Source organism: Sesamum indicum, linkage group LG11, assembly GCF_000512975.1.
Source record: "Sesamum indicum cultivar Zhongzhi No. 13 linkage group LG11, S_indicum_v1.0, whole genome shotgun sequence".
NCBI classification, from domain to species: Eukaryota; Viridiplantae; Streptophyta; class Magnoliopsida; order Lamiales; family Pedaliaceae; genus Sesamum; species Sesamum indicum.
The window spans coordinates 12,695,274-12,717,569 of NC_026155.1; the positions used below are offsets into that span (position 1 = coordinate 12,695,274).

The 22,296-nt window shown below is 36.0% G+C and overlaps 2 protein-coding genes across 4 annotated transcripts; one reads left to right on the top strand and one right to left on the bottom strand.

Annotated features, from left to right (window-relative positions):
- LOC105174185 lies at nucleotides 1,612-5,194 on the top strand. 3 transcript variants are annotated; one of them, XM_020697681.1, is made up of 6 exons: nucleotides 1,612-1,894; nucleotides 2,960-3,240; nucleotides 3,371-3,584; nucleotides 4,050-4,137; nucleotides 4,271-4,337; nucleotides 4,820-5,194. In XM_020697681.1, the coding sequence occupies exons 3-6, from the start codon at nucleotides 3,458-3,460 to the stop codon at nucleotides 4,871-4,873; spliced, it is 336 nt and encodes a 111-aa protein (XP_020553340.1). In that variant the 5' UTR covers nucleotides 1,612-1,894; nucleotides 2,960-3,240; nucleotides 3,371-3,457; the 3' UTR covers nucleotides 4,874-5,194. The 3 variants fall into 3 exon arrangements, with proteins under 3 accessions (XP_020553340.1, XP_011094507.1, XP_011094508.1); XM_011096205.2 differs by having other exon boundaries at nucleotides 2,960-3,046; XM_011096206.2 differs by lacking the exon at nucleotides 2,960-3,240.
- Nucleotides 10,071-14,490, bottom strand: LOC105174187. Its single transcript, XM_011096210.2, has 8 exons — nucleotides 14,249-14,490; nucleotides 12,941-13,014; nucleotides 12,447-12,488; nucleotides 12,047-12,088; nucleotides 11,330-11,413; nucleotides 10,896-10,983; nucleotides 10,493-10,590; nucleotides 10,071-10,365 (listed from the first exon to the last, which is right to left on the bottom strand). Exons 1-8 carry the CDS (start codon nucleotides 14,427-14,429, stop codon nucleotides 10,345-10,347), a joined length of 630 nt encoding a protein of 209 aa, XP_011094512.1. The 5' UTR covers nucleotides 14,430-14,490; the 3' UTR covers nucleotides 10,071-10,344.

The following is a 22,296-nucleotide window of genomic DNA, read 5'->3' on the forward strand; positions in this document are numbered from 1 at the left end:
TGTTGTAGGTCGCCCTACTGGCGGGAGGGCTTTTCAGCTGGCTGGAGCAAGGAGGGCCAGCAACAAAGGCGCCTTAGATAAAGATGGAGGAGTTGGAAAGGAAAGCGCGGGAAAAGGATCATAAGCATGAGGCAAGCTTGGTTAGTCTAAGGTTTGAGATAAACAGCCTACACCAACACCTGGAACAAGCAGTGTTGAAACTTCAAAACAATCCTTCTTCAAAAGAGGGGAAGAAAGTTATGGAGGATGTGTGGTCGAACTGGATGGCTGACATCAAGAAGTCCTTGGAGTTCCAACACCTGCTATCAGATAGTACCTTGAAGCACTACTACCATGGCTATCAGACTTGTGCTTCCCAATTTGCTGATGCGGGTTATCCTCCTACCACTGCTTCTACCTCTTTTTTAGATATCTGTGCTGAGCTTGCAGATGCCTCGAGCCTAACAAGGAGATACAGTATGAGCTTCCTGAAGCCTTGTTCCATGTTGCCCAGGACGATGAAACTCTAGAGGATCCAGGGGATCAGATGGTAGAAAATGCTTTTCCCCTAACAATTTTTGGTCTACCTTTATAATGGTAAAGGTATACCTCATATACATTAACTCGTGAGAAAGTACGAGGGTAATGTGATCATAGAAAGATTTATTTGATCTCTAATAAGTCAATAATAAGTTAATGGGAGGAAATATAGATTTTTATTTTTTCTAATTTTGTTGTTAATATCATCAAATTGGATGAATTTTAACTAACGGATAGAGTTATTTGTTAGACAAAAGCAAACCTCAAGGATGCTACATGTAATTTTTCAAACTATAGAGAATTTACTTGTAATTACATCAAATTTAGGAGAGTAGAACGTATTTATCCCTTCATATAACTTTGATTAAAACTACAACATTATGTATAAATAACTTTTTGTTCAATGTTATCAACATGTATTCTTAAATATTTATTATCAAGTCTTGAACTAAATTGAACATATCTCCCGATACCGTGCACGAGTTCTGTAATAATTAATAGGGTAAATTACAACCACCTCCCCTGAGGTCTGACATAATTACAAATACCTCCTTGTTGTTTAAAAAATTACAATTACCCCCTGATTTTAGCGCCCGTCTAACAACGAGCCCATTCGGTTAAGTTTTCATTCAATTTTTATGATGAATTAACCAAAATGTATTTTTGAATCATAAATTATAATTTTATATATATTTTATAATTTTTTAAAATATTTTTATAACCTAATATTCTTTCTAGATTATGTATCTGAACTCATCCCCAATTTTTTTATATTTTTTTAAATATAGGGAGGTATTTATAAATTTTTAAATAAATGAAAAAGTATTTATAATTATGTCAACTCTCCAGAAAAATACTTGTAACTAATCCTAATTAATATAATATTTTGTTTTTGTTCAAAAAGCAAACCCTCTTAAACACAAAAGTATGGTATGTTCCAAAAGGAAAAAAAAAAGGTTTGTGATGAAGCATGATGTAGCTTTCTGTGATGGATAGGTCACTGCACCCTCGTGCCACAGTCTTTGGATACACAAAATCAGCACGTTGACAATATTATATACTTTCTCTTCTTTGTTCTTTCTATTACATATACAAGCTGCAAATCTTCACATGCCTGTCATTTGCTGGTAATGAAAAGGCTTTATCCAACAATAAATCGAAAATACACGTCAACGAGAGAGAGAGAGAAAGAGAATCAAGGAACTTGGGAAACTGAGAAGAGAGTGCCACCAAACCAAGAAAAATGACTTTGTATATTCTTGAGCCTACATTATGCTTCTTTTTCTCTCTATATATACGCCCTCTCTGGTCGTTGGTTCTTTCTTTCTCTTCCATTTTCGCTTGGCTTCCATTGGAGCAAAGCTCCTCGTTAAAGGTATTATCTTTCGCTCATTCATTCTTTATTTGTTTCCCTTTTAATTTCCCCTGTTTTCTTGCTTTCTTTTGTGGGTTTTTGTTTTGAAGTTAGGTTATTAGTAGGGAATATGAATGCAACTTTTCTGGTTTTTTCTTTTTTTTTCTGGTTTTCTTGCTTGGTCAATGAGGGCGTGAATCTTTTGTAGTTTTGAGTTTTAATTCGGAGTAGGTGAGGAGAGTAGTGATTTGAGGAGGAGAAGATTAATGGATTTTTCTGGATTTTTGATTTTGAGTTGGATTTCTTGGATTATGTTTCTGACTCTGCGCATGTTATTCTGATGCAAAGATTTGGCTTTTGGTTGTATAAGATGTAGTTTCTTATAGGACACTTGTTATAGTTCATATATATTTTCTTTTTCTTGAATGCATTGGTTGTATGTGTCAGGTTTTTGAGATTTTAGTAACATTACATATGACCTGGTGATGGTTTTGAGATTTTAGTAACATTTCATCAGTCAGCGTCCTGTACTCGTGAGTATAAATTGAATCATCATCCAAAGCATTAAGAAAGTGTGTGAAAGATTTGTGATGGAGGATGGACTGACATGGTCCGAGAATGTACCGTAAACAAGGAACAGCAACCTGAAAGTGTTAAACTCTGAAGATTGTTGTGAAGGGGGGGGGGGGGGGTAGCCCTGCAAGATGAGCATTTTAAGCTATCAATCCGTAGTATGTGAATCTTGTGAAAGAAAAGAAAAATAAAAGAAAGTGGTAGTCGAACCAAGATTGCACTTCAGTCCTCCAAATGCAAGCAAGATAGCGGGAACGAAGATTAAATAATATATACTTTGCTGACACTCTGAGTATTTGTTTTTAAGGTGGTCAGAGATTGAGCACACACAGTGCATTATTGCTGAATTCTCTGTTCTCTTAATGTATGAATTAGTTTTGATCAATACTGATTTCAGCAGTACCAAGACCAACACTACTTATTGTGAGATTGATCTAATACGGGCTCTAGGATATTCTAAAGTACAGTTTCCTTGTTCTATTTGCTTCTGTAAATGTCTACTCACTTCTGCAGGTGATGCTGTTGGTACGAGTTCTGCCATTTGAAGAAGTTCGTTTGCGAAATCTGAATGGAGGCATTTAACTGTTTACTGAACTTGTGGTGCTTCGCTGTTCTATAGATTATGCTATGATCAAAGATGCTACTAAACTAAATTTATACTTATGTTGTTAGTTTGAATGCAAGCATGACAATTGGATAAATTTACCTGATATTATTCGTTGAAGGTAATGATGATATTTCAAAAAATTCATCCTGATAATGTAAAAGTTGGATCACTTGCTCTCACTATCAAGGTTGGGTTAAGATTTTTATGTACTAGGATTCCCGCTATAGTTTTTTATCATTTCATTTCACTAGAAGGATCTGGAGACTTATCATATTCATTCTTTTTCCTTTAATCGAAAGAGAATATCTCATATGCAGAGCTACACTTGATGAAACCTCGAGTGACGATTAAAGCATGCAATTTTCAGAAGGTATTCTAAAGGGGAATGGTCTTTTATTCAAGAAATGATGGAAGTTAATGGTAAAACTTCCGATTGCAATGAGAAGAGACCACTGGAAAATTCCACACTTAGCTACGAACAAAAAAATCCAGCCGAGAGTAGCACAAACACCTCCGTGTTTGTCAATCATGGTAGGCCTCGCTTATACTCATTATCTGTTTGTAGAGTATATGATAGATGCTGCAAAGATCATAAGATTTCAAGAACTGGTGTATATTCACTCCATCAATTCTAAGCTAGATACGGTATGTCACAAGGGATTTGCCTTTTCTATGTTCCGTATGGACTTGAATAATTTTTACATCTAATTTTTCCACCTGCCGTTGAAAAACGGATGGCAAAACTTCTCGTATCTGTTTGCCAGTAAAATATCTGCCATGCACATTCTCAATCAGTATATTTCGCGGCAACTTGCATTAATACGTGAAGTTAGGTAGTTCCGACCGTTCATGAGACCACTCAACATTTAACATAATTTTGCGCTTGTTATTGTATCTTCCATTGAGATATAGAAAATTCATTTTTTTTCTTTGGTATCTGACAGTAAAATACAAAAGTCGAGAATTCCAGTTCTATAACATGTCTGAATTATGCAGCTGCAATTGCATGGGATGAGAGCAGAAGAAATTGGGTCGGAGATGCATCCCAGAAGTCACTGAGAACGCCAAAGGATCCGACTATAAAGTACTTCAAGTTCTAGACTTTTGTTTGTATGAATGGGGTTATGCTTCTCCGTTGAGCTAATAAAACTAACGAAATGTGTTGTTTATACGTTGTATTTTGTAAAGATGCTGATGTTTCATTATTGTTCTTGCAGCTGGTCCACGACATATGAAGACCTGCTCTCGACTACCGACCCTTTTCCTCAGCCAATTCCTTTAGCTGTAAGTCAGCTCTCGGCTATATGATGTTTTAAATTCCTTTTCTATGCAACTAGTGTAGATGTTCTTAATCATCTCCGTGGGAAGTTACATGCTATCCATGCGGGCAGCAGCCCAACTCGGGTAGAAGGTTTAGAGAATATTCCATGCCGCTTGTGTGGGTTTTTTACTCATGTGGACCTGTGAACCGTTGGATTAACATATGATGACATAAGTATTGATTCTATTGAATGAAAGCCAATGTGGGTAAAAAGTCCACATGTGCCGGCATCACCACCCACAGGTTTAGATCATGCATGCTAACACTATCAATTACTTCATGATATATTCTTGATCTAACGGCTCATACATGGGCTACGGCTCACATGGATAGCACGAAATCATCTCATTTAGACAGTCGTAACGAGAACAAAGACACGCATGCATGTGGTTCATTTTGGGAAAATATTGTTGAATTGAGTAGAACGTTCCTCTGGACTTTGCAGGACATGGTAGACTTTTTGGTTGATATCTGGCACGATGAGGGGCTTTTTGATTAGATAATTTTATCGAAATGCCTACTCATGTCGAAGTATCCATGTTGCGCATGACAATAACCATAACCTTTCCCCTCGATTATGCTTGGATCTTTCATTAAACGCTATAATGGAGAAAAGCCCTTCTGTGGTGGATGCCGAACACGCATACTTGTAGCAGCTTCAAGCTGTTCATTTATTCTTTTGTCGTTCTTGAACTGCACCGTTTTTCTCATTAATTGGGAGTACATCTCATGTTGGAAGTCATAGTTGCTGTAACAATACACTGAGTTAGAGATAGTTGTAAACTAAAAGGGTGAATAGCAATTTATCCCCATGTGATATTGAAAATAAGCACATTACCCTCCTATGAAAAAAATATAACAATTTACCCCCTTATACTTTTTAAAATGAAACAATTTACCTCCTTATACAGGGAGATAAATTGCTTCATTTTAAAAATCATAGGGGGGTAAATAGTTATATTTTTAAAAATACAGGGAGGTAAATTGCTATTTATTTTCATAAGGGGGTAATTTGCTCATTTACAATATCACAAGGAAGTTGCTTGCATTTTTCCCTAAAATTAAAATTATAGGTGGCATCATGCTTTTCTAAGAACGTAGAGAGAGCTAACAGTACATTTTGTTTTAATTAAAAGTGTGTAAGATATGTTAGACATTCTTCCCTATTTGTAACACGCATGACATCTAACCTTTTGCTTTTCCTTTGGACTATGTATGTGATGGTACCTTTTCGTAAATGTCCTCGTTCTAATGATGTCTTTAGTACCAAAATCATGGTGACAAATAATGGTTGTTGAGTAATGTACTAGCCCGACAGGGCAGATCGCCTGAACTAAGGGTGCAAACGAACCTAAGCTTGAGCTCGCGCTCGTTGGTGTGAGCTCAAGCTCGATGAACACGAGTCAAGCTCGATTAATTTTTTTCTTAAAATATTTGGATTTAAAAAAATATATGGATTGTTGTACCATTATTCACAAATCTAAATAAGAACTAGGAAAAAAATATTTACAAGAAGACCAAAAAGAAGCAATACGATAGACAGAAAATTGACGATCATGAAAATCATTAGGTCCAATCTTTTAATGAGAAGTAATCAAAGTTACATACTGTTAGTTTTTAAACTATCATCGACACATTTACTTCACCTAAATCTCACAACCCTTTCAGTCCAATCATTTAGTAGGTTACGAGCAACCCATTCAAGTAATTAAAAAAGTTATAATTTTGCAGTCATACATAAGCATCAACAATACATGGGTGCTCTCAATATTTACCAAATTTCAACTCAAATATGTAAAGATCTTGAAGTACCTGTAAAGTATGGGGAAAAAAATACCATCAATGTGAATAAAAATCATTTTGTATCATAGTTAAAAATATATTTTGAGATAAAAAGATAGTTAGGGATGTAATAACTGATTACTCGAGAAAAAAAGAAATAACTCAACCCAAACTAACATATATGAATTTTTCTTACAAAAAATATCATATTTCAAAAGCATCCTCAACACTTGGAAGGATTACATGTATCGCTTTCTTGTTATTCTACAATTCAATACACAAAATTTTAGTACAAAAAAGAAAAACAATACTAATTATATAATATAACTAAAAAAATTAGTCACAGTCAAATAATGCCTTTGTCTTTTTCTTTACTCCAAAACACTTTTCAACCAATCCCTCCACACATTAATACTTAAGTCAATGAACCACTTTACTTGTCAATGACTTTACTTTTGACACTAAAAGTAGCCTCAAAAGCAATAGTAGTGAATGGTATAGCAAGAATATCTCATGCCATAAATGATAAGACCTTGTACTTGGTCGAATTAACTCTGCACCATTCTAAGACATCAAATTCCTTCTCAATTTTGTTGTCTTTCTTGAATGAGTGACAACTTTCTTTAAGATACATATCAAATTTGTGATTTTTTAGCCTGAGTAGATTGAACTAACTCCAAAAAGTCAGCATATTGAGACCAACCTCTTGATATTCCAACATTACTAGTATTTTAACTTTGATAACTGCCCCTTTGCATTTGTCCACGCGACTCACCTTCATCAGTATATATCAACGCGTATTCAAAATAGAGTTCATGCAAGGACTTGCATACAAAGCTGATTTCCCTTTCTACTTTCTAGGAAGAAAAAAGCTTACGGAAATAAAACTCAAGTGCTTTCATCTTGCACCCTGTATCAAGAATGGCTTCTATTGACATCAACAAATTAGTCCCACCCCAATATTTGTCAAATTTGATTTTCATTCTTTCAACCATATTTCGAGTAAAACCATCATTGTCCAATGACTTCTCATCTAATAACACTTTTACTAAGCTGACAACATTAAGAAATAAGTTTGAAGCTGGGTAGTCACTCCCAGAAATAATGAGTGGCATCCCAGAAAACTTCCAATACCGAACATACCTTTTCAACTTTTTCCCAATCATCATAATATGGATCTTTAGTGGCAAATCTTGGAAAAACATTTTTGCACTTGATTGCAGTAGACAACATCTCATATATAGAGTTCCACCTCTTTCGACAATCATCAACTAACTTTCTTTCTAGCAAGTTTAGTTGTTTCACAATTTTAGAAAATAATAAAAGTCTTGCATCTGAATGCCGAACATACTCTACGTTGCCACATATCACTTCAATGATGTTTTTAATTTCACAAATACCATCTTGAGCTATAAGGTTCAAAATATGAGCACAACATCTGACATGAAATAATTTTCCCTTGCAAAGCAACTTTTTCTTTCTCTATGCATAAATCTTCAGATAGCAAATGACAGAAGCATTGTCAGCATGTATTGTGTGACTTTCACTTTGAATATCCCAATTTTTCAAGCAACACCAAACAGCATTAGCAATCTGAAGACCTCGACGAAGAGGTGGAATGTGAACAAAGTTGAATACACATTTTTGTAGCTACCAATTTTGAACGCTCCAATGGCCAGTTATCACCGTATACTCTCTTCTGATTTTTTTATTTTCAACAATCATTCGTGAGACTAATTTTGTCTACTTTTAGTAGTAAATTCTTCAATTTCTTTTTCTCAGCCTCATTGACATTGACACAATATGTCCTTGCTATTGTTCTTGAAACTCCTCTCCACTTAGGCATTTTCCTTCTACAAAATAAATTAAATCCCTCTTCCTCCACTTCAGAGAAAGACTTCTCATACTTCATTATCCAGTGAGCTAGTGACTCTTTCATAGCTTCCATGTCAGACTTTCCATCTTGCAAAGCTGGATACAATGCTGGGTCAACATTTCTAGGTATAAAATCAAATTGTGTTTACATTCAATTCTCTCTTTCCTTTATATCTTTTGCTCTAAGATGGTTGGCAGAGTGTTACAAGTATCCGTGCAACTGAGTTGTTGGATTACCTTTGCTTTTTATAAACATGTTCTTGCAGTGGTTACAAGAGATTTTTACAGTGCCATCTGCATCCTTAACATCTTTAAATTCTAACCAAACGATTGATTTTTTTTTTATCTTTTGGCCTTTGACAAATGAAGTTTCCTCAGGTTTATCAACCTCCGTTATGCCTTTGCTCATGTCAATATTACTTAAGTGGGAGATAGAACTGTATCATCCATAGTTTATTGAGTTCCGTCGTCCTGAAGTTGAAAAATTGAGTCTATTGAATCTACTCTAGAAGTAGAGATATAAGGTGAAAGACTATCATTTTATGTCTCAAAATTCATACTTGAAAAACAATTAAAAGCAACTCAAGTAAATCCTAATTGTGAACATTTTTACTAAAATATAGAAGCCAATATGCCAAGCAAAAAGTGTTTGAAAATATGCCAAGAAGACAATATTGCAGGTGAAATAACCCAAAATTATGATCAAGAGTTATGACGGAACTAAAGGGAATAAGTGAAACGGTTTTGAAGATTAACTCACAGTGAGAAGAGAAGTCGAGTTGCGCCTCAGGCTTTTTTTTTTTTTTTTTTGTGTTAAATGCAATTTAACCCTTTGTTATGTGAAATGAGCAAATACCCCCTATAAAAAAGAATTAACAAATTATTTCTTTGTGTTTCAAAAAATGAAGCAAATTACTTCCTACCAATGGTTTAAATAGGAAGAGGGGGTAATTTACTTCTTTTTTCAAAACACAGGAAGTAATTTACTATATATTTTATTTTTTATAAAAAGTTTTTTGCTCTTTTTTCATATCACATGCGATAAATTGCATTTTTTTTCCGGGTAAAAGAGTAAAGCTCTCTCTTTTTGTTTTGGGTTAAGAAATATGCAATTTCAAGCACATATATACTTTACATAAGAGTGTGTATATATATATATTTTTTTGGGTTAAGAAATATGCAATTTCAAGCACATATAAACTTGACTTATATATCTATATATATATATATATATATATATATATAGCCATGTTGGCTCAACAGTTTGTGGGTGAGTGGCAAGGGCATATGATGCCACTAACTTACCCTCATCCACATTCTCTCCCTTTTCTTTATTTTGTCTTTTCTCCTTTTCTTTTCTTTATCTTTGTAAATATTAATTCAACAAAATCTTTTGAAAATTATAGAAACACTTTTAAGAGCATTTTTATTTTTGAAAAATTATTTTAAAAATTAACATAGTCAATAAGGGTATTTTTGAATTTTAGAAACTGCTAGAGGTAGTTTTTGTAATTTTTTAAAAAATAAAAATAATTTATATAAAAAAATAATAAATAAAAAGTATAAATATAATTATCCCTATATATAATACTGTAATCCCTGCCTAAAAAGAAAAAGAACCTCCCTCCACTCCGCCACCACCACCCACCTCCCCTTCCCCTGCCAGTCCTGTCATCGTTGCCCCGTCTCCCCACCCCACACCACCGCTAGTCCTCCTCCCCTTTCCCCTCCTCTTCAGTCACCATCATCACGACACTCTCGTCCCATCCCCTTTGCCCCGTTGTCGCTTGCCCCCTTCAACGGTCACCCCATCTATTTAACCCTATCTATACATATAAAATTCAAGCAATTATTTTTAATTTGATGTATTTGAAATTTTGAATTTTAAATCAACAACAATAAATTTTTTTGATTTATTTAAATAAATTTAAATTTAAATCCTTCAACTTTAATATCTGAATTGTGTTTTGTTGAATACGGATGAATTTCAAATTGTTTAGAGATGGGAATCACTTAAAATTCTTTCTCTAAATCATTCATCAAAATCCAAATCCATCTATTGAATATAGCCCGATATAATTTAATACTTACGCGTTTATTTTCACCGTAGAGCCTTTGAAACACAAGCTTTCCAACGTATATAAGAGCCTTAACAATAGTGATTCAACAATGAAACAGATCTTCACGAGTTCAGTCGATGCGTTTAAACGCTGGTACGTGCATTCCTGTTCAAGCTTTTCATCAGCCTGAGCATGTTACACGAACAAATGTAAGTTGTCTCACTCAAACTTCCAAGAATCGTTTCCCGTTTCTTTAGCTTGTTCCGCTTGCAGACTGCATGGGGTAACAGAACTCATATAAGAGGAGAAGCAGCAACTGCTGGGATACAAATGTTAAAAGGGTAGCTAGAAACGTCTGAATGTCGTTTCGTTTTTCACTTGACAACTTCAAGCAAACTTACTAGCATTTCATGGTCCCCCATAATCTCGTCTATCAACTCTGCTAAAGGTTTTTCAGCACTATTTGGAACGAGGGCTGCAAAGACGGGAGGCTCCAGACCTGCATGGAGGAGATATCGAAACAAAGACATTATTAGAGAATCTTGAAATATGCCATAAAGACAGTATACAAAATGAACGGTGATTGTTTTTTAACATTAATGTTTCATCTAATTATGAGGCGAAATCATGAGAATGGAAGAAGACAAATGCTAAGTTTCATCATTGACGTAAGAACGCCATAATCTGATGACTCTCGAATTCTCCAGACGAAGTTAAGCAAAATCATGAGATTTTTTCGGGTGTTCTGAACTTTTACGCGGAGAAGTCACCATATTTTGTTTACCATATCTAAATATACATTACCACTTTCTGGAAAGGCGTCAATGAACATCATCATCTCCTCCCCAGTAAGCCCAGATAGGAAGCAAATCCGTGGAAGTGACGTTGCAACCTGCAAGGCAGAACGGTCATGGTCACGATCACGATCACCATATTAAGGTAGGTCATAAGCATGCATCACTATAATCAGAACTACCCAGAGAGATCAAAATGTATTCTAAAATTAGTCCAGAATAACATTGACTGAATCAATGCAAAGTAATACCAAATTACGTAATATGTATCAGAACATGTATGGAATTTAAGTCATCAAAAGGGTCATTGACGCTGCGTAAATCATAGTAAAAAGTTCATATTCCAGGTCCTAATCTTCGTTCCTATTTGCTTCGCAAACTTCCTTGAGGTTCAGCTCTTTGAGATGATTAAAGAATGTTGTGGTAGCCGTTTACAAATCTAACCTTAGATGATTCCAAATTGGATTGTTTTGTGTTCACTGCTTCCCAGAGTGAACGGTTGATCATGTCTTCAGTACAAAAAATCACCTGCATCAAAAATTTAAACCGTTAATTATTTGCTTCTTTTAAATAGGATGTCATAGTTTTCTTGAACATGTTGATCCAGAATTAGTAACATATTAATAAGAATTCAGCCCTTCTCGCTTGGAAGAATGGAGAACATGGGAAATAGGAATCACTGCATCAGAGATAGAGGTTGGTCCCTGGTTAATGAATACTTGACGTGCTAACTATTGCAACTGCCAACAAGCATACATTTGGATGGTAATTAATGAGGTTAGGTGCATTCAGAAAGTTGTATAAATTAAGCAGACATTTGCAACACAAAAGACTAATTAATATAAGATAGAAAATAATACAAAGATAAAGAAGATAAGAAATGAAAAGAATGAGAAAAGAATATACAAATATAAAGCAAATCCAAGCTCTTTGATTGTTATAATTTCATAATATTAAACTTTTATGAAGGATGTAGTTATATTTATAAGTGTTACTGTAACTGTATTTGGTGAAGGAAAGAGGAAAAACGAAAAAACAAAGAGGAAGGATAAAGAGTTGTGATGCATTTAGCATTGCCAGTCGAGTTCTTATTCCTTTACCAAAATTCACCATTAACGATAGAACATTGGTAAATCACAGAAACCGGTATCAATATTTCACCTCAAGAAATTCACCATCCAACTCCTTCAAAAGCCTTTGTATCTGCAAAAAGAGAGAATGTAGGTGATAGTTATGGTGATTGTGGAACTCACTTCTCTATCAAGCTCTAACTGAGTGCTATCCATTATTAAGTACTGGGTTGAGGTTCATGATTACAGTAAATCAAGAGTGTCAAATGTGAGTAATAGAAACAAATGGGGCAAGAATCACATGCATCTTGTCCATGGAAGATTTTCCACGAAATAAGGGGAACTTTTGATAGAAAAATGATAACAAACCAGAACTGACACTAGAGACTTTGGCCAAATGATGATACAAGGGGTATGAGTAACGAGGACAAGAATCTAAAAGCTATTGTCTGGATTTGTGCAGAAAAGAACAGTTATACACCAGATGTTACCTTTGCTGCCTCTCCCACCTGGAAACCCAGCAACAACAAAGCCTGACAAATGCAGACACAAAACTCCATGTTCACACAAAATTCCCGTATAAGGTACAACATTCGAAGGGGCTTGAAAAAGATCATTTCAGATAGACTTTTCATTTTATAGAGTAGAGTGTGATGGTAGTGTGCAGCTTGTTCATCAGTGTTGGTAAAATAATTAATGAAGTTTCATTGCAGTTGTTTTTGTGAAATCTGAGCCCCACTCCAAAATCAATGATGAAAATCATCTGAACAGAAAAAGTTCGTAGATTGTTAATAGAACTATATTCCATCAGCAGACTAACCACTTCCACTTATTTTGTGTCGAAAAACAAGTGATCTGCACAATGAACTACTTCTAGGTGCTTCTGAAATCTGTTTGAACTAAATATCGCCTTTTCTTTTAATGTAAGAATGTTAGAACAACAACAACGTAAGGAACAAATGGCATAGAACTGACCAGAACTTACAGGTGGACCATATTTTGGATCCTCAGAATTTAGGGGGACAAACTTGGAATCCTCTATCAACTCAGTAGGAAGATCTGTACTATGACAAGGGAAACAAACTCTGTATCAGAAATATTTGAAGCATGGTATTGTCAGAGGATCTAAGTTCACCTGAAAATCTGTCAGAGAACTGTACAAGAAAATTGAGGCTTCAAATGGGCAACCATTTCTGCTGATAAACAGAACCTCAGCTTATTCACCAGATTACACCACAAGAGAATATATGAAATGCTAAATTCACCCATACTAAAAAGACTTAAGGTTGCATATTTCGAATGAAGGACTTAAAAATAAATCCTTTAAATTTGTTTGAATAATTCTAAATTTCAAGGATTTCAAATACTTGAGTTCTAATTTTATACTTTGTTTTGTTGAATATTGATGGATTTAAAATTGTTTCCAAATGAAGTCATTTGAAATTTTTTTTTCGAAATTCTTCCCTCAAATCCAAATTCATCAATCCAAATGCACCCTAAGAGACACATGAAAGACCCCATATACTCTGAGATATAGAATAAAACATGCTTCTGCAGAGATAAATAACAACACAATCAAAAGAACCTCAGTTTCATACGATTGATTGTGATTATTATCACAGTCAATTATGAAAACTGAGACATTTTCCCTCTTCATGAATAATTACTTGACGATGACAAGTTCTCTTGTACTAACTGCTATTTAAAAAGGTGATAGATTTTCTAAATAAATTGCATAAAAATGCAAACCTGAAAAAGACTTCCTCTACTACTCTCAAGATCTAGTCATGAGGAATCGGGTTAAATGGAACAGAACCTCTGTGCCAATAATAATAGCCCAAAACCACCTACAATAAGAAAGAGCAACGCGACTTCTGAACTTTTGCGACTCCCTGATGCGAAAGGAAAGCGAGCTTTGTTCTTAAAAGTTCATGTTGCCATTCATTTTTTATGGAGAATTTTGTGCTTATGAGTGTTTTGACATAGGGCTAATACAATTAACATGAGGAATCATATCTTCTTTTTCTTCCTTTTCAAATAATTAAGAGACCCTTAAGATGTTCCACAGAGAAAGATAGGCACAAAGGTCTCATATGTTGATACTTTTCTGAAGTACTGAACATTAACAAGAATAGCCCCAAGAAGAGGCAACCAGACCATGATCTTCTCTACAACCCCATCATATTACTAATTCTTGGAGAAAGCCCAGATGAAAAACGAACTCAAGAACAAGTAAAACACATGTAATCACTGAAAGCATAGGCACAGAAACAGTTGAATATACGAAAATGACCTTCAGAAGAAGCTCTTGGAATTCTGTACATAGGCTTGAGGTGCAAATCAGAAGCAGTTCGTGTTGGAGGAGAAAAACTAGGAATGCATGTGTTCACACAACATGGAGTACTGGGCAGGTGAAGAAGAGTAGATGGAAATTGGAAGAGAGAATTTTGGTGGGGAATTAGTGAAGAAGCCATAACCAGACTCTGTTTTCTCTTTCTTGTTTATCCTTTGCTTGAATTGTTACTTTCTTGGGATAAAATGGGTTCGGATCCGAACTTGACCCATCGTCCCATCCCAGCTCAGTTTTGGGATCCAAATACTAATTTATTTTCAATGAGAGTGCAAAATAGTTTTTATTTTTGTTTTTATAAGTAAATAGTTATTAGCATTTATAGCATGCATGGAATTTATTTTTCTCTCATTTTATTTTTGGTTTATTATTAAATGGAAAACCCCTAGAGTAACTACTACACTCGCCAAAATTCAGATTGTCAGTTAAAACAATGACATTAAATAAGTTTATGTTAAGCCATTACTATGAGAACAAATTCTCTCATCTCTTTCACACTATACACACCCCCGTGGTGTCAAACCCTTGTCCTAGTAGTAAGTCAGACGGTGGAGGCCATGGCCAGTTGGCGGAAGAGGCTGGCGAGGAGGGTGATTGAATCAGTTCAGGTTTAATTTCTAGCAATTCCTTGGGCCGGCAAGAACATGGGGACACTGATGCCTTTGCCATTCTTGATCTTCTGCTCGTGAAGTAGGAGGCAAGGCGCGAATGAACAGTTACGAAGATGGAAATAGTTATTGCAGGGGTTGATATGCATGAACAAGAACATCCACAAGGCCCTAGAGTGCATTCCACCCTAGTTCCCATGTTATGATTTATCATATGGTATGCATGGAGGGTTATCACGACCAAACTGACCAAACTAACTCTACCCTTAGAGAATCGTCTTTCAATGGTACATCTTCTGTGAGGGTATCTTTTTCACCCGCACTCGGAGGAATTCATGACCCCTTGCAGATGACCATTACTGGCCAAGATAATGACCAAGCCAAGACTGGGAAAGAGGTCCATGAATCTTTGTTGCCAATATTCTCTTGCAGCAAGAAATAGAGATGGGTGATCGATTTCGCTAGGGGGTTTCAAAATTTTCAAGACATACTCTCATATTTGTTGCTCCAACATTGCAAAAGGGGGAAATTATGGTTGAAGGGTCGGTACAAGCACGGAATGTACATTGAGCAATGAAAGTGATAAATAAAATATTAAACAGGATCATATCCCACATCCACCGGGCTATTCATGCATTTGCACACTAACTAGTTGATGCAAGTCAAAGGAGAAATACCTCTTTGAGAGTAGTGGAGGTCCTAGTTTCAAAAACAAAGTAGAAAGTGCTCTAGGTTTCTTAAAAAAAGCCTTGAATGAATTTCAAGCTCTTAAGAAAGAATGAAAGAAATATAACTCTTTGAAGAAGAAGAAGAAGAAGAAGAAAAAGAGAGATATAAGAGAGTGAGACAGAGAAATATATAGAGACACACACCCTTCAAGCACCCACAAAAGGTTAACTACTCCATTCATGAGGATACAAACCCTTAATCAAGGGCTTTTAATCCATGATAGATCCTTGTGGTCCCTTAAGGGCCCCTTGAGGCTTCACCACAACTTGAATTAAATGCACTTAGACTTTAGATTAGTAATTAATTGATCCAATAAAATTTTAAATTCACGTCAATTTTTTATTTAATTCTTGGATCTAAGATGAATTAATCTCAAAATTGAAATATTTAATTAGTCCAGTTAATTAACACTTTGGTTTTCTAATGATTAATTTAAACTCAGTTAAATTAATCCTCTATCTCTTCAGAAATTAATTCCCATCCGAATTAATTCTCCAATTAATTTTCTAGCATGTCGTAGTATTTTGTGTGTATCCTTTATATGTCCATCTTCAGTTAGACTTGAGCTTGTATCATATATACAATTTAGTCTGGCAACTAACTTCCTCTAAATTAATTGAATCATATTCAAGTAATCACTCTTGATAAACTCATTAATCCAAAAGTACCCATTATCATGGTTGATCGTCTAGGAACTATCGATGGCAAGAATAGGTGAAGTTCATGCTAACCGTTACCTGCACATATCGTACAAATACAACTCTTCCATTGAGCTATACCCTGATTACAGTTTAGTGCAAGAAATTTTAAATCAATTCCCATACTTGACTTCGATAACTGTGTATCGACTCTTGACTGTGTTTCTCAATAATCAATATAGGAAACTATTTTACTATTTGATCAACAGTAGTGGCCACAAACTTCTAGAGATTAACATAGTCCAGAGGATATTGGAGATTGTCATCATCTCTTGGTGGGTGATGAATTCCTTCTTGGAACACACCAACCTCCATGTATATTCTGACTATATTGGTGCAGTACTTATCGGCTTCCATGCAATATTGTGGTCACAATAGCCAGGATAATATACAACCACCCCATACACAAAGATAATGTGGCTCCTTAGGTCGGAGGACTAATTTTCATACTATCACAACTAAGGAGTTTTAATCATACTCCAGTGTGTCAATTTAGTGAACTTGACAACTCACTTGTCAAGGACCCACTAAAGTATAGACGCCACACGTCCATCGTTGATGAAAACGCGAAACCCAATTGTTGTTCTTCAGGAATCTTTTCAATACGGAGAAAAAGCCCTGCAAGGGATGTGAAGCCCTTCTCATCACCCAGTGGATCAAGGAGGTAATCCGTTTATTGAATCCATTCCAAATGATGTGCTAATCACAAGGCCTACTTATTCTCCTAATGCAACCCGGCGTTGTAGGGGAGATCTCAAGATATGCTCCTCCAAGTATTAAAGGTTCAGGGTGGACCCTGGTTCCAGTTTTGGAAGGGTCATTGTCGTCGCCGTTTCGGCAAGGCGGGTGAGAAGAAACGTTTTGGTATGACGATCTTCCACACTCTCCCTATCGACGCGACTGCGCTGATGACACTCCAGAAGCCAGAGCGAATGCTTTCAGTAGCAAGTTTATTGTATCATCCTAGGGTTCATTTACCCACAGATGGTTATGATAATCCTGTTTGTCCTCTGAAGGAAGGTTTAGATGGGTTTAACTGGTTGATGGATCTCCTAATTCCTCCAGCTCAACAGCTGTGGTGGGATTACATGTCAACTAGGCCTGAAGCCGAACCTCATCACATAAATGCATCATTTTGTGCAGGTTTCTACAGAACTACTCAATGCCCATTCTTGAGGGTTCTCGACTTGGAATATTTTAGACCAACCCTCGATAGTTGATTTTATAGTCCCCGTTAAATGCGCGACCCAACTTTATTGGTTTAACTGGACTATGGGGTTTGTCCGTAAAATGCAGTAATAAAATATAATATAACACGACCAAGATGACAAAAGAATAAACTTTATTCATGATATTTAATATACATCAAATGAGATAATTAATAGTAGATTATAAAAAAACCAACTAATTAGCTTTCTAGTCACCTACACTAACAGTAGTCTACCCAACAATTGATATAATTAGGTCAGGATCTAGACGGTGGGATACAACAGTGGTGGGGTATTTTCTGGGTCGTAGGTTGTACTTTTATCAGCTTAATGCATTTGTCCTATCCATTTGGCCGGCAATTCGGGAGGTATCAATTACATTTTTTCTTTTTCCAATTTAACAAGATCCATGCTATGGAGGAGGTAATTGAGTGGGGTTTTGGTTATTTCAAGGCCAACCAATTGTTTGCAATAGTTGGAATCGGGTATGACTCTTAGGAAACATTGTCATACGCAAGTTCCTATATGAATTAAGCTTAAGCACTTTCTAGTGGAGCTATAGATGGATGATGGGTTAAGTATTGTGGCAAGTGGTGTTGGTAGGCCAATGTATCCATATGTTATTACGCATACATATTCGCGTTAAATTATGCAAGGGTATTTGTAATGTTGGATAATGATGCTATCTTACCTGAGCATTTGGTTGTCATGGCACCGAGTTGATGTGGAGTAAGAATGGATCCCTAGTAAGTGCATTAAATGTAAAACTTCGGATCATGCCCAGGCGAATTTTTCCATTGTACAAGTTGCAAGGGAAGCAACTTGTTAATGTGTATGTTGCAAAGAATATCCAAATGTAGAAGTCAATTGGGGTTGACAAAATTGACGACATAGCACCCTATAGTCACGGAGGGGTGACTAGCAAGGGCCACATGGCATGAAAAGCGAACACTGTAGGAGAGGTTCCTAAAGCACAAAAATTGGAGGATCCACATGGTCCTGACCTTGCATGTTCAAGCCAGCTAGATAAGGGGAAAAACAACCATTTCCAGCTTCTTAAGCTAAATACTAAAGTAGGTGAATCCTCAAGGGGTCCTAAACAAAGTAACCCCATGGAAGATGAGTCATGATACCAACCAATTGCTGGAACATCAGGGACTCGACGGAGGAGTTTAAATTGAAATTTTGTGGTCTACTAGAAACTCCAGTTTTAGCTACTAATAAAAGGACTATGCAGGAGTCTGTAATGCACAATTGGACTGGTTTACTGATTATGGAGACGTAGGCAATTGTATTTGGGTTGAATGGGACGCAAATGAAGCGAGGGTAGAAACCTTGGTCCTACATGAACAGTTGGTTCAATCTAGAGTAACATTTCTTAGTATGCAAACCACATGTGTGATAGGAGTACTCTATGGGACAATGAAGCAGGGGCATGCAAAGAGCTATGACCACTTATTCTCCAGTTGGCTAAAAGTATTGATGATATGCCTTAGGTGCTTTTAGGGAATTTCAATACAGTTTTGGACCAAAGAGAAATTTGTGGTCAACATTCTGCATCTAGTCTCGCCATGATTTCAAGATTGTGTTGTTGGAGCAAGCCTTGTAACTCTTCCTGTTAAGGGTCTCTTGTTTACATGGTTTAATCAAAGTGAAACACCAAGAAGCTTGTGGAAAAGATTAGATAGAGCTTTTCTAAATGATGCTTGGTTGAGTTGGTGGGCTGATATCTATTATGTAAGATCACATTTAAGAACATCTTATCACTATCCCATTATTATGCAAGGGGGGAATTACTGTGAGGGCTATCTATGTTTAGATTTGATATTTTTTTTGGCAAAGACTTTGGGTTTTATTCAAGAAATTGGAAAGATCTAGCAACATCCATTTCATGGCATTGCCATATATGGGATAGTTAAGAAACTCCAGTTGTTGAAGCCCACGTTTAGAGCATTACAGAAGGGGAATGGGGATGTCCAAATGGTTGCTGCCATCCATGGTACCGCACAGGAATTGGTGTACAAGTTCAAACAAAATTCACTCCTTCATTATCTGGTTAAACTTTTTCAGATGATTTACAATAATGTTGTTGTCCAAAACAGTTTATGCTCAAGCAAAGAACGAAAATGCATTGGCTTAAGGTTGTGGACTAGGAGCAAATCACCCTTGAAGCAAACCTTTGGGAAACCCAACACCTTAGGGATATTGATAAAATGAGCTATCAAACTGAGCGAGTACAACATCTCTTACCTACTTCAAACTACCATTAAGGCTCAGGCCTTAGTTGATTTCATCTTTGAAATGACAAATCCCTCTCTCGGCAAGGATGTGTGGTTTCTACACATGGACGGGTCAACCACCCTCCAAGGACTGGACCAGAATAGTTATCACCTACCACAAATGGGATAATATGAAATTTACAGTTAAATTTGACTTTAAATCCTCAAACAATAAGGCTGATCACAAAGCCCTCGTGTTGGGATTGAGAAAAAGCTTGGGAGGAAGGAGCAAAGCACCTCATAGTATACTCAGACTCTCCACTCATAGATAAACAGATTGAAGGAGCCTATGAGGCTAAGGAGGCTAAGGAGGATAAGATGATTTAATACCTATGGAGGACTAAAAATCAAGATTCGAGAGTTTCCAACTCATTCAAACCCTTTGAGATGAAAATACCAATGCCGACCACTTGTCTAAAACCAGTGCACTGAATGATTGCAGAACCAGGTGGATTACCATACAATATTGCTCTAGTCCGAGAGCCCCCTTGGAGAACTAAGTGTTAGAATAGGTGACCAGAAAACTAATTAGATTGATTGTTTTCAATTCGTCAATTTTTATCAAATTAATATTGATTAGATGAATAGATTAAGTATTCACCAATAGCTCATGTGTTTGTTGTTCTTACTACTTACGGCGAACGATGTTTTAATGTCATAATAGAAAGACCAAAAGGTTAAACCTGTAGAGTTGGGATGCGCAAAGGTTGGCAGCTATGAAACCAACCTCTAAGAGTCGATTGAAATGTTCCAAGTCAAGAGCCTTGAGGCAGAGCATCGAGAGTCCTATAGAGACTTGCACTAAGTATTATAGCGTCGTATTTCATTGATGGAAGACATAGGTCGTCTAAAAAATTTTAGTGGATTAGTCAGTAAAGTAGTCGACTGACTGAACTGACTCGCAGGAATCGTCATATGAAAACCTTAAGGGCTTGATTGGTACGACTGAAATTTTCGATTTCGGTAGTGCAGGATTACTCGTCGGACTTGAGAAATCATGGAAGTTGCAGGCATATGAAGACTGTATCTAGGGTCTGGGAAGCGGTGACTGTGTCACAAGACATTATTATCATAAGTCTTGTCCAATGCAGTTGGAATATGAGCAAGGATGGTGGATTTCAAGAAAGGATCTACCCCGTATCAGTATGTGATAGTGAGATCTCCTATGCGCTATGAGATAGTTAGACTCTCAAAGTCTTTAACCAAAGCAATTGATCGATTAGGGACTGAGAACCAACCCCCAAGTCCATGCCCTATACTAAGGCTGGAACATGATTGATAGTAAGACCTTACCAGTATGAAAGTCGAATGTTCATGCCAACATTCACCTAGTCTCTAGTGTCATGGACCATTGCTAGATGGTCACCCATGGTAACGGGCATTTTTTGTTATGGTATAACTATAAATAATTAATAAAATTGAATTTAATTAATTTTGTTGGTCACAAACTCAATTCTAGCTGAGGGTGAAAGTAAAGAGTCATACACAAATCATAATGAAAGTGATTAAATTAATCTAGAATTAATTCTGAAAAAAATGAATTAATTAATTGGATTAAATTAATTGGAGAAGAATAAATAATTGGATCATTTATTTGTGATAATTCATTGGATGGATAGCTCAAGAATTTAATTGATTGGATTTTCAAAAAATCTTTGGCTTAGCCTTTTAAATTAATTGAATTAATTTAAAATAGGCTTGACCTAATTAATTTTTAGATTGGATTCATTAATTAATTAGTAGATCAGCGTGTCTAATTAATGGATTGGATCCATTAAATAGTGGAGATGTGCTTAAATTAATTAGTTGGACTAATTAATTGGATGAAATTTTCACATGATTTTTTATTGAAAACTTCATTTAATTGGATTAAACAATAAACCCAATAGATTATTATTGGGTTTGATTTGTTGGATAAATTAAAACAAGTCCTGTCCAAATATTAGGTGTGTGAAAATTTAAAAGCCTAAGTCTTTTAAACACACTACAACACTATGTCACAAAAACTCTCTCTTTCCATATCAAGCACCATAAGCCACACAATTTCCTTTTTTTTTCTCCATGGTTTTGAGTTCTCCTTGAAGTATAGTCAAGTTATGAACGAGTAGAAATCGATTATGCTAATCTATTGAGCAAAATGATTTTGATTTCTTCCACCTGGTCTAATCCTTTCTAGCAAGAGGGTTAGATCCATCTTCCAATGGAGTGGACTAGTTTTAGACAGGTTCGACACTTGGTGCACATAAAATGCGAAAAGCATACAAAATAAATGAGCGTTTGTTAGTGGCAAAGGGTGTAGGAAAGGCGAACTGAGGGGCTGGGTACAAGCCATCCTAACTTGTTGCGGAGGGCTCCTCCCAGAAAATCAATGGGAGATAGCCTAGCTTAAAGCCCAAGCCACTCAATTCCTAGTAATTGGTAATAAACTTTATAAAAATTTGTTCACACACCCTTTGCTGCGATGCCTAT

What these genes read in the sequence shown, in the direction of transcription:
- LOC105174185 (XM_020697681.1), top strand. Translation starts at nt 3,458, where the DNA reads ATGATGGAAGTTAATGGTAAAACTTCCGATTGCAATGAGAAGAGACCA. An exon ending in CCAAAGGATCCGACTATAAA is followed by an intron (nt 4,138 to 4,270) that starts GTACTTCAAGTT and finishes TTGTTCTTGCAG; the next exon opens with CTGGTCCACGACATATGAAG. An exon ending in CTCAGCCAATTCCTTTAGCT is followed by an intron (nt 4,338 to 4,819) that starts GTAAGTCAGCTC and finishes TGGACTTTGCAG; the next exon opens with GACATGGTAGACTTTTTGGT.
- LOC105174187 (XM_011096210.2), bottom strand. Translation starts at nt 14,429, where the DNA reads ATGGCTTCTTCACTAATTCCCCACCAAAATTCTCTCTTCCAATTTCCA. An exon ending in TGGATGGTGAATTTCTTGAG is followed by an intron (nt 11,414 to 12,046) that starts GTGAAATATTGA and finishes TTTTTGATGCAG; the next exon opens with GTGATTTTTTGTACTGAAGA. An exon ending in TGACGCCTTTCCAGAAAGTG is followed by an intron (nt 10,591 to 10,895) that starts GTAATGTATATT and finishes TCCTCCATGCAG; the next exon opens with GTCTGGAGCCTCCCGTCTTT.